Here is a 12,977-nt window from a genome sequence, read left to right on the forward strand (position 1 = left end):
TGAGGGCTGCAGTTCTGCATTGATAGACCTGACACTAATCACTCACTGCTTTTTGCAATGGCAGAAGGGAGAAGGTGAAGCGGCAGTTGCACATAGATTCCTTGTAGGTTTCGAATCTTAAAATCAAGAGGTTTAATAAGTAGAACAGCATTTGGAACAAGCGGGGTTTGCGCTCTCTGATTCATTAGATCTCCTTCTACTAAGCAAACCAGTCGTAAAAGATGGGGAGTTTATCAACAATATATTGTAATTGCCTTCTGTTTTGTTGTGTTAAGTTACTGGCCTAGAAGTAATGCTGGAAGATTAGCCTCTTTTGGGATGAGGTAGGTAACACCCTAGTATCAAGTATGTGTTCAGCTACCGAAGATGGGGACATGAGCTTGTAGAGCTCTACGTCAGTCTACTGAACAGTGACATTTACACTGCTCCGTAGGCATTACTGCCCCACTACAAGCAGACACTGCCATCAACAGAAACAGAAGCATTCCAACTTGCAGTCGTGATGCTTCTGATGCGAGTTGGGCAGTAAGTGACAGTGCCAATCTGAACTCTGCCTCCTGCCTTCCCCCTGGTGCCACATGCAAGAGAGAAGGTGGAAGCTGCGGGCAAGGCCTACCCTTCCATCTGGCACTGAATGAACTGTGACTGCCAAGGAGGATCGCTCAGGGTGTGGAACTAGCTGGAGATAGGCCAGGAACTGTCCAGAAGCGTTACTGCAGACTGCTTTCATGCTGTAGCCCACCTTCTCCTGGAGGGCCGCGCATAGAAGTACTAAGACATCTATTGTCGGAAGTGGCGGAAGGAGTCGGAAAACTAGCCCACATAAAGATGAGACCTACTGGTGTGGCTGCATAAGCAGGGATGAGGTCCCCAGACCTTTGTGAAACTTGACTGCACCCATTTACAGGCCCGCTAGGCCAGGGTGTAGTGTGCGGGAATTAATCCAAATGCCAAGACTAGAAATAATGGACTAAGATTTTTTTTGTTTTGGGGGGGGGGGGCAGGGTGCTGAGAAGATAAGCACACCAGCAAGGACCAGAATAATTTCTTGAGCTAAAATGTCAGACCTGCTGACACCAGGGAACCTCCCTGCCACATTTCTGGCTTTGTTGGCTTCAGGTGTCCGAAACTAAGACGTAGATAGGTCAGCCTAATGCTCAACAACCTAGTAACTCATTGTAAGGCCTCAGTGCGGGGATACCTCCTCCACTGCTTTTCTGCCCCTTGACCCTGTTAGAGGTACATAGCAAAAGGCGACATCCCGGACTGCCTCCTGTAAAGGGGACAGACCATAGGACCTGACCCCGTAATAAGGATCAGCTGCCAAACTGGGCGTTGGAAGGGGCCTTCCTCTTTCTGCAGTTTTCTCTGCTATGTTGCTCACACTGGAGCAGACCATGACCAGAGATCTGGAGGGAGTGCCCCCGAAACAGGGCAAGTTAGACAAATTTGCCATGCCCTGATGATTCAGTCAATGCACTTGACAGTAGTGATGGGAGACACATGATTCTGGCAGCATCTTGCATCCTCAACGAATCCGAGATACCCAACAAGTACTAAAAGAGAAAATAGGAAAGTGGAGGTTGATTTAAACCTGATCCACTAGGACTTAACAAAATTTGTAGAAAAAGTCACAGCTAACGAAGAAAGGATATCACACCTGGAAGATGACATGGGTGAAGTAAAGCTAAACATCACAAAATTACAGGCTGTGTCCAAGACACTTCAGGACAGAGTGGAGGAGGTGGTAGGAAGAGCCAGAGGGAGTAATCTCTGAATGGTGGGGCTGCCAAAGGGAATGGAAGCTGTTTTGCAGTGGCTAGAGCACAGAGTCCTTGTGCAATGCCTGCCTTCTGGGAGCACCCCCATGACTGATTAGCCTCAAAATGATCAACTGCAGGGAGTGGGACATAATTCAGAGGTTCAAAGTGACATGCGCCTCTGCCCATACAATATTCTTTCCAGACGACACCTAAAAAGAGCTGAAACAACTCAAAACATTTGATGTAATAAAAACTATCCTGAAGGCAGTGGGCCTACTATATGTGCTTTTGGCAATAGGGGCCTACTTCTTCTAGACAGCAGAGAAGGCATTCAAGTGGGGCAGCGAGAGGATAGAGCTGCATAAATAAAACGCAATGCAAAGAAAAGATGGGAGGCCACAACCGATGCAGGAGTACTATGGAAGGACTGCCAGCATGATCAAAGACCCAGACCATTGTCAAGAAGTAAATATATGGACAAACAGACTTTCAGAAAAATTTGATCTGTGGAGGCCTGGTGACTGGGGGGAGCAATGACTTGGGCTTCTCATCAACAGCGAGGAGAGTGGCTGGAATGCAACAGACTCTGGGCACACCTGATAGAGAGAGATCCCGTAGTAGAGGTGAAGAAAAACTGAGGGTACACACATGACTCCTTTGTACTAACACACCTAGCTTTCGTTTTTTTTGTGGGAGGGAGAGTAGACACTTCCAGGCTTACTTTGGAAAGGGGCAGTTTATTGGTCTACCAGCTGGAAGGGTTGGGTGAGAAGAGGAGGGCAAAGGGGTTTGGGGGAGTTGTGGTTGTTGGTTTTGATGATGTTAAAGAAGTGAATTTATGTAGAGTGGCACAGCTCATAGTTAGTAGACACTCTAGATGGGAACATGGGTTGTGAAGAACCGGGGCTTTAGATCCCTGGTCTCCCTACTTTGAATGGAAACAAAGGAGGATGAGAAATACATACTCCAGCTGTATTGCACATTCATCTCCAGGATGGATCTATCTGGTTTCAGGCTTCAAAGTGAAAGGTATCTCTGATAATTCGCAACTGACCCGGCACCGTTCAAAAAGTGGGGGGAGGCATCAAGTGGAGACTTTGGCATGGGATCTCCATGACACGAAGTTGGCAAATTTTGCGTGAGGCCACCAAGTTATATTTTGAAGAGAACAAAGGGTCAGTAGAGAAAGCCGAGGCCTTTGGGTGGATACAAAGTGGGGACAGACCACTTTAAGGAAAAATTCTAACTAAAAAAAGTTGATAACCATAGAAAAGGAATTAATCAGAATTTAAAAAATGTAATTAGAGCTTGATTTTTAAAAGCATTTTAATTAAAAACTATTAGTTACAAGTGCTCTGAGAACCTTCTGAATCCTTGGGACTATATCAATATCCTTAGCATATGTGATGACGGTCATGATGGAGAATTGAATTTGTTGTAAAGAATCCATCCTACCGGTAGTATAATTTTCCTGCAATTGTATGCTCCACTGCCCGAAGATTTATTTTTAAATTCAAGAATGGCCATTGGTTAGCTAGTCTGGCCTGACCCTAATTATCTAGTTTTCTCATGTGCATTTTAAAATGAAGTTTTCTTTTAAGAAACACTCTGAACTTTCGTTAACATTTTTATTTAACTGACCCTGTCTTGCCTCTCAATTTGAAACACACTTTCCGACAGTAACCACAGTAACTACTGTGTACATACATAACATACTGGGGAGAGTTGAGTTAAATTACCAATGTTTTTTGTGGGTGAGAAGTGTTGCAACAACAATAAAAATCACAGCCCAGTGAGCAACATTCCTTATTCCCCTTCAAAATACTTTCAAAAACATATGTACTTACATGTTTATAAAACGATGGCATTGTTTACTAAAACCTCTTACATAACTTTTAGAACAATGGTTATTAGAAAGTTATAGTAGACTTTTCGAGCTTTTTAAGATACACTGGTAAGCTTTTAGAAAAATAACTGGGTTACCTGTTTTAGCATGTTGTTTAAACTTGCAATTATGTCTACCACTAGGAAAGCCAGCTGTCTTTTTTTTATAAGGTGTATTCCTTTAATGTCCATACAAAATGTGAATCTTTTAAAATGTTACCTAAGTAATTTCTCAGTTCAGAAAGTTGGATTTGCTGATCACAGCAATTCATTTATTGTATGAAAGAAAAGCCTGATTTTACAGGGAAAAAAATTTGATTTTGGATTTTTTATTTTACGGTTAGGTTACAGAGGTGAGCAAAGGCTCAAAAGTGGCCTACTTCTACGTGGAATGGCAACACTTCTCGGGCCCTGCTCAGCTGCCTCATTGGGAAACCTACCAAAGTCAGGCATTCTGAAAACGAAACACCTGTGGCGGTCCAAGATGGCGTGCTTTGTGTTGATCTCATGACATTTTCATACCCACAATACTGTGAAGATCTCAAACTTTGACTAAACCGCACATTTCCCTTGCATTCCTGTTACTTAAACTTCCGGAAACCTAAGTGGTCCACAAAATTCCCACCACCGTGCCTTCCCCCACTTGTCCTGATAAAAATGCTACCCCACTTGTGTGCCAAATACCCCGGACAGGCACAAATTAAACCAGGGGGGTCAGTGAGAGTCGCTCCGCGAGACTCCCTTTGACCCTGGTTTGATGCATGCCTGTCGTGTGCACTCGGCCCAGCCACACAAGTTAGGTAGCATTTTTATCGGGGCAAGTGGGAGAACGCTGGGCAGTAGGAATTTCATGGATTCATGCTGATTCCAGAAGTTTACTTTTCAGAAATGCAAGGAAAATGTGCAAATGTAGGCAAAGTTTGAGGTTTGCAGGGAATTGTAAGTAAGAAAGCATTGTGGGAGCCATGACACATACCAACCTGGATTCCCCTGGATGTCTAATTTTCAGAAATGTTGGGGGAATGATTCAGATTCCAGAACTTTTCAGCACTGAAATATGAGGAAATTAAATTTCTTTTGTCAAAGTTTGAGGATTGCAGTGCTGTTCGGTAAAAGAAACCTGGTGTAAGCCACACAAGTCCCTCCATCCTGGATTCCCCTGGGTGTCTAGTTTAAAAAAATGTGCAGCAGGTTTGCTACGTTTCCATAGGTGCCGCCTGAGCTAGGACCCTAAATCCACAGCAAGCCACATTGCAAAAATAAAAGGTACATTTTTTGTGGGAAAATGTGATGTGTCCATGTTACGTTTTGATGCCTTTCTTGTTGCGGGCACTAGGCTTACCCTCTCAAATGAAGGGGAATGATGGGTGGTTGGAATTATGTGGCTCTCTTTAAATTCCAGAACTTTCCATCACAGACATTTGAGGAAAATAACTTTTTTAGTTTAAGTTTCTGTTTTGGAAGGGCTGGTGGGTAAGAAAAAATGGCGTGGCACAATGCACCTTGGGGCCCCTAGGTGTCTAGTATTAAAAAATGTACATGGTTATGTTTCCATAGGTGCCAGTGGAACTGGGATCCACAGCTAGCCAAATTGCAGAAAAGGATACATTTTTAGAGGAATGAATTGTCCATGTTGCGTTTTGGTACCATTCCTGTTGCAGGCACCAGGCCTTCCCACACAAGTGAGGTACCAATTTTATTAGGCGATGTGGGGTAATGATAGGAAATTTGTGGCTCCCTGCAGATTCCAGAACTTTCCATCGCAAGAAATGTGAGGAAAATGTGTTTTTGTTATTAGTGAAAGTTTGAGGTTTGCAAGGGCTGCTGGGTTAAAAAACTTGGTGAGAGCCATGTCAATCCCCTCATCATGGATCCTACCGGGTGTCTATTTTAAAAAAATGTGCAGCTTTGCTAGGTTTGCCTAGGTGCTGACTGAGCTAGGGCCCAAAAATCCACAGCTAGCCATATTGCAAAAAGAGGGTCAGTTTTCAGTGGAAAAAATGTGATGTGTCCATGTTGCTTTTTCAGGGCCTTTCCTGTCGCTGTCCCTTGCCTTACCCTCAAAAGTGTATTAACATTTTGAGCTGGAGACCCTGGGAAAACAAATGGGATGAAAATGTGTGTGTTTTTACTCAAAGTTTGAGGTTTGCCAAAGTAAGGAAACCTGGTAGGAGCCATACAAGTACCCCCACCCAGCATTTACTTCTGTGTCTAGCTTTAAAAAATGTGCAGGTTTACTAGCTTTTCCCTAGGTGCTTGCTGAGTTAAGGCCCAATTTTCACAGCTACACTCACTGAAAAAAGTGTCAGTTTTCAGTGGTAAAAATGTGGATGTGCCCATATTGTGATTAGGGCCCTTTCCTATCGCAAGCACTAGTCCTACTCACACAAGTGAGGTACCATTTTTATTAGGAGACGTGGAAATACTGAGCAGTGGAATTTTCTTTTTACAAATTGCATTTCTATGCATTTGGGCCTTCCAAATATATGGAAGTGTGTAAGAAAGAATACATTTTGATAAATGCCCTCTGAATCACATGGAATTATGGGTACCCACACATTCTGAGATGTACAAATAACCACTGCTCATAAACTGTATCTTTTTTTCTATTTCAGAAATACATAGGTTTCTTTGATACCCTTTATTCAGTTTTTATATTTTACCCTATGAGTTGCTCTATACCCGTTACACAATAAAAACCATTATAATGTGCAGTTAAATTTTTGGCTCTGGGTACCACTAGTTCTTGGAGAACCTACAAACCCCATATCCCCACAACCTCAAAAGTTTAGCTGATGTAATGGCATATGAATTTTATAAATTGGCCTTTGTGACAAGACGTTTCTTTGGGAAATCCTTGAGGGATATAAGCAAATGACCATTTGCTGAATTTACAATTCTATCTACCTTTCAGAAATCTATAGTTTTCCCGGATCACCCATGGGTTTTACTCTGGTTCCAATCACAAACTGGAAGTAGATTGAAAGCAGAAAAATTGGGAAAATGGGCTACCTCTTTGAAAAATGCTATAACTGTAGTTCAGCGCTGCATGTTCATGAAAGCCAAGAAAATGGTAACTTTAGCACAATAATCCTTTAGTTGCTGCCATTTTTAGGAAGGAAAAAAGCAAGCTTTTTCGTGGGGCAATTTTTTTCCATTATCCCCCAAACTCCAAGCTTTTGCTATGTTTTGGCTATTTTCTCAGTCCTCTCCAGGGGAATCCTCGAATTCTGGGTATCTTTGGTATTCCCAGGACGTTGCAAAATAGGACGCAAATTTGCCATGGATACCTTATGTGGAAAAAAGGTTAGTGGAGGCCTAAGCGCAATCTCCCCAAAATAGCCGAAAAAGGGCTTCGCATTCTAGGAGTAAAACGCTTCGCAACCATGGGGTTAACAACACAAGGATGACTAACAAAAGAATTAAAAGACCAAGAAAGGTCAAAGAAAAGTACTGGCAAAGAAAAGCTTTGACCCTGCAGCCATTGCACCGATGTGCGCTTCATATTAGGTACATGTGCAAGTGTGATCAAGGGAAACTGTCATGACCCATAGTGCAAGAGAGACAATGTGGATTGACTTAATGCACCATACAGTATGTTTTGGAGAGTAGAAGCAAAATGTGAATGACAGTTGAACAAGTGACTAGATGAAGAGAGCTGAACCAAAATCCCTCTATGTATAGCTGTGTTTTTTTTTATTTTTTATTTAGGAATATTTTTATGACATGATGCTGACACATTCAAGAGCCAAGTTGTTTTTAGGCCAGATCTAAAATAGATCTAACGTTAAATGAAATAAATACACTAATGTTTATTTAGTTTTTTCCAAATCTGCGCACAATTGAAATGGTGCTTTGGAATTACATCTTTAAATTGGTACTTAATAAAAGTGAAATGTTTTTATTTTGTCTTAATACAACTCTTATAAGTAGTCTTTTATCATTGTGCTAGCATTGTTGAGGCAAGAACAACCAATATAGTTGTAGTACTCTAATCCTCACCTTTAACAAAGATGCTAACGATAAGTGATGCACTGCTGTGTATAAAATACTTTCTTTGTTTTTGTAGGTTTCTGAATGTGGATGGCCTGCACGCCGTGCTCCTAATTTACAGAATTTGTACAGTATTTGTAAAAATATGCATTTGTGGCTGAAGCAAGACCAGAAGAATGTTTGTATTGTGCACTGCCTTGTAAGTTGTGTTCTTTTTAATTTTTTTTTTCTGATGTGGAAAAGAAGTTGTTTTTGCTTATAGCATAATACTTAAAAAACAGAAAGCAATATACATTTAGACCCTTGACGTCTTGAAGGGTCGATAAGTGCGATGACCAACGGTGTGTCCGTAGTCATACCCATATGTTTCATGGTTGGTGCAATGTAAGCTGCATATTGTTTTTCTCACTGTCTAGTGAGAGCACTATAGCATTTTTAAAACTGTTTTACTTTCCTTGGTTGTGAACAAATGATACACAATATACATCCAGTTAAAGGTATCTGAGCAATCCAGTGTTCGTAGAAATGCACTTGAGCATGTACATGATTAACAAATTTTAACTTGATTAATCTTTTTGTCAGCACCTAGTCAACTTGAAGCTTCAAAGTATGTAAAGTAAATGTTGTGTACTAGATTAGTCAAGATAACGGAACACCAAGAAAGCAACCGTGACCCCTTAAATTTGTAGTTCTTACCTACTGTCTTAATGTCATCACCAACAGTGCTCTAAATCCTTCGTAACATTTATATGTTCAATAAATATGCCATGCTAAAGAGCGAAGAGTTTGAGCAAGGCTCTGCCTTACCCTTAAAAAACTAACTAGGGTCGGGCTTGTGCAAAAAAATCGGCCCGGTCACCAAAATAAAAGTGACACCCCATTAGTATACCAGATAACTAAAAAAGGCACCCACATTTGCAAATCAAGTCAGTTTTGAACTTGCAAAGATGCGCTGTATAGGCATTTTGGAAGGTATGGGAGACTGGATGCATTTCTGTTTGTTGCAGGCAATGTTTGTGGTAATATCAGGGAACTCGACCGTAAACACCAGCTCACCTGACCATAACACAGGCCCATGAACTGCAGATAAAAACGTCACATGCTGATTTGTCATACCAGCTTTTCATGCGCTACCAAATTGCCCTTTCGGCCTTCGTCCCTCTAACTAAATATATTGCTACTGTTTCAGGTTGGTAGATTTCTTAAGCCTACAGTTGCACCCTTACATACAATTGAACTCTGCAGTATGTTAGTGCCTTTCCTAACCAACCCTTCAAGAACACATAACAGCAAAAAGGAAATATGACATAATATTACTGAACGAGAAGAACGCAGTATGTGAATATAGCAGATGTCAAGGTCATCTCAGGGCAGTGAGGACCAGAGAAGCTCGTACCTTCTGACGTATCATTACAAACACCAATAAACAAAAAATCCTAATACCAAAATCGTATATAACAGAAGATTGCTTGTATGCACACGTTTCATCCCTACATCCAGCACCAGTACCCTAAGAAGAGCATGACTTGCATTCAGACAGAATGATGAATCTACTTATCCCCCAACTGGGAACCTCTCAACAGATGCTCTTGCGTCCCACTAGAACACTACAATGTCATCCATCCTTGACAATCTAGATCCCTGGAAACTTACAAAAAATAGAGATACTCCATAGAGAGCCTGGTTCAACAAATATATCAATACAGAAATAGGACAACTGAGAGAGTCAGCAAGACTGTGGAGAACAAAACCCACCCCAACCCACCTCCATCAAGAGTAGAAAGTTGAAAATATAAAAAACATATCGTAAAACAAAGCAAAAATCTGCCCCAAAGAACTGTTAAACATCATTAAACAACAAACCTCAAATCCACCTAAACCAAACCCCCATGTCTCCAAAGATCTCCGCAACAATTTTGTGAAATTCTTAAATGACAAAATCACGAAGATTGAACTATCTCTGGACCACCACACTCTGATATCCACCGGAAACTCTCCCTTCAGCATGGAAGAAACCAACGCTCCTACATTCTTGCCAAACTCACAGGTGGTGTCCTCCCACCCGGAGCCTGATGATGGCACTACCAACCCAGGTTCTCCCTTAAACTTACAAGAGCTGGAGGACATTCAACACGCTGTCGGAGGAAGACCTCTCAGATGATCGTGAATACCATGTCCTCCTCTCTCCTAGCTGATCCTCTTCTGGCCTTTCTGGCTAAGAACCTCAACGACGCTCTAAAACCACTCTGGACCAGGATGAAAAATAGCTCCCTGAGCAATGGGTTGGTGCCCGATTGCCTTAAATTAGGACAAGTCACTTTCTTGCTTAAGAAACCTGGTGCAGACTCAGACGACCTCAACAACTTCAGACCTATTTCCAACCTTCCCTTCATGGACAAAATACTTGTAAAAAATGTGTTCTGTCCCAACTCAACCAACACATTGACTCCAACAATCTTCTTGACTCACTACAATCAGGCTTCATAAAGGGATGTAGCACAAAACCCGCTCTACTGAACATTACTAACGACATACACCAGAGACTGAACAACGACAAATGGTGCCTACTCATCCTCCTAGGCCTATCAGCGGCCTTTGACATGGTTGATTATAAGTTGCTTCTAGAATCCCTCCAAAAAAGGATTGGAGCTGACGGCCTGGTCCTGAAATGGTTGTCCTCCTACCTTCACAATCGTTCCCAACAAATTAAAATTAACAACTTGCCCTCTGACACATTTACTGTAACCAGTGGTGTCCCCTGAGGCTCAGTCCTCTCCGCTACACTCTTCAGTATATACACGGAACCCCTCACATCAATTCTCAAACAATCAAGCATCCTCTACCACTTCTATGCAGACGACACCCAGATCTATATAGAATAAAACCTCACTATAAGACCTACGGAGACTAAACACTACTGTCATAAAAATCCAAACAGAAATCTAACTCCTATCCAACAATGGGCATACCACCCAGGTCCAAGAGTGTCTAAACACCATTGATGCTCTTAACTGCAAACTGAGGTTATCTAAATTCATCAAATCCTTTGAGATATCCTTGGACCCAACCCTGAGAATGAGCCAACATATAAATAACTCGGCTAATAGTGCATTCTACAACCTAAAACTCCTCCACAAAATCAAGCCCTTGCCCCCCCCCCCCCCCCCCCCCCCAACGATCTAAAAACTGGCACCCAAGAGTTGTTACTGTCTAGACTCGACTATGGGAATGTCACTCTCACTGCAAAATCACACCTAGTCCCTTAAAGAGCCACACTTAATGCAGCAGCAAGGATGGTCACTGGAGCAAAAAGACACAATCACATCTCCTCCTCCCTGAAAAATCTCAAATGGCTCCGAAGCGAAGCCTGTTGCTGCTTTAAAATAACCTGCCCCACTCACAAAGTCCTGCACACCGGGAATTTAACATACTTTGCGTCCAAATTAGTCAAGGCAGACTAGACAAGATCTCTAAGGAGTACCAAAATTCTGCTTCCCACCAAAAAAAAACTGAAACAAACTGCCCTCTCATGCTCCTTTTTGGCCAATGCCCCCAAAATCTGGAATTCCATCCTAGTTCATATCACAAAAATCCCTGCCTTCATGAGCTTCGAAAGAGAATTAAAGGAGCTTCCCTTTAACCAACACTTCAACCTGCCGAACTCCAAAACCTAGCTGTGAACTGGACATTTGTCCGCATACAATTGACTATATATACCCTCTTCACTCGTGCTACTGTGACCCGACCCTCATCAAATTTGTGCTTTATGATATATACCAACCCAACCTTGTCTTTGTTTATGTCTGTATATCGCTTGATACTACTGTAAGCCGTCCCTCATTGAGTCTATTCTTTGTAACCTATGATCTAACCTCGTCCATACTTGTGTCTGTAAAGTGCTCTGATACCCATGGGTCTTGACAGTGACATATAAAACTCTTTAAATAAATTAAATAAACATTATTTCCCAATGAACTGTCGCAGATCAAGCCTTCTTTATGCAAAAAACAGGAAGACCCTCAGCCATGATATAATTCCAGCTGACGTGTATAAATCTTAGCCCATTTTATGGGTCAGATACATCACTTTTGTATATTTTAAATGAAGCTCCCCTTTCCCCAACCTGGTTGGGAATAGTGCTTTTATACGAGAAAGGGAATAGAAACAATCTGGCCTATTGCTGTCAAGTAAGCCTGCTAGATAACATCCAGATTTTGTTTCGGATAGACTTCTAGCGCAGATTCCTCACCTTTTGAATATACCTGAGGCGTCAGGCTGGATTGGGAAACTTTTTTTTTTTAGCAGTACTAAGCGACACTAGGTGAGGGCTGTCTAAGTCCACACTGATGCCGTTCTGCTCTGCAAATGGCATGCAGAGCCTATCTAGGAGCCACTCGCGCATTGATTTCATGCATTGTTCCAACGTTCTCTTTTGTTCGTCATGGCTTGGAGGGCTGATGCCAAGACCCTGAACGCTCTACCTTAACCATACCATAGGTTAATTAACTATTAAGCTACAACCTATACAAATCCATTTTTTTACAAGGTTTAACCCTCTTTCACTGAAGCCCGACGCCAACGATTTTTCTGTATAAGGACAGTGTTTAATTGGGAGCACCTGGAGATATGGTGAGAATTTCCGATATTTAAATATCCCGTGGATATGTATACACTTTTGAAACCGGACCGGGATGATTTGTGTTGACTTAACCATAGATTTGCACCAAAAAATTAATTTTCTTTTAGACGAAACACGTTGGCTGGATTTTTACAATGTTGACAAGACGCATCAATAAATATCTTTTGGATTTATGAAACTTCTCGTGGCTAATCGCTATTTTCCAAGATTATCACTAATACTTTGAATGTGGTGCACCCTTGGTTGTAATATTGTATAGTTGTGTTGTGCAAATCTCTAGAGTTATGTCTGACGGATTAGAATTGAGCATGTTTATCTGGTATTATGTCTAATGACTTATTTCGGGTTTCCCCTTTGTTTATGTAATTCCCTCCTGTATTGTTCTTGTGTAATGGATGGTTTATGTGGTGTGGGTTTTCATACTCTAGGTCACATGACAATATGCATTTGACAGTTTGTATCTTTTATCAAGTGAATATATACTTACTGTATTCCTTGCATGTTTGCACCTCTGAGGAAGCCTGTGATAAGGGGAAATGAGTTGGCTGCACCCGTTCGCATATTCTAAAGAACACATTAAAAAACAAACACAAACAAAAGTCTTGTGTAGGGTATTTTTTTTTCTTTTCTTTTTTCGGAGTGTAGAATAGTGCAAATTTGACCCGAAGGTATCAGAGTGCTTTACATGAGCGCCAGTT

The 12,977-nt window shown here is 41.7% G+C and overlaps 1 protein-coding gene across 3 annotated transcripts in view; it reads left to right on the forward strand.

Annotated features, from left to right (window-relative positions):
• Positions 1 to 12,977, forward strand: part of GAK (cyclin G associated kinase) — a 1,898,577-nt gene that overhangs the window by 860,439 nt on the left and 1,025,161 nt on the right. For all 3 annotated transcript variants that reach the window (XM_085636622.1, XM_085636624.1, XM_085636623.1), the window contains exon 14: positions 7,717 to 7,839. In XM_085636622.1, the coding sequence (XP_085492748.1) occupies positions 7,717 to 7,839 (123 nt within the window). The remainder of the gene's footprint in view (positions 1 to 7,716; positions 7,840 to 12,977) is intronic.

The sequence above is a fragment of the Triturus cristatus genome, chromosome 2_1 (assembly GCF_964204655.1).
Source record: "Triturus cristatus chromosome 2_1, aTriCri1.1, whole genome shotgun sequence".
NCBI lineage: Eukaryota > Metazoa > Chordata > Amphibia > Caudata > Salamandridae > Triturus > Triturus cristatus.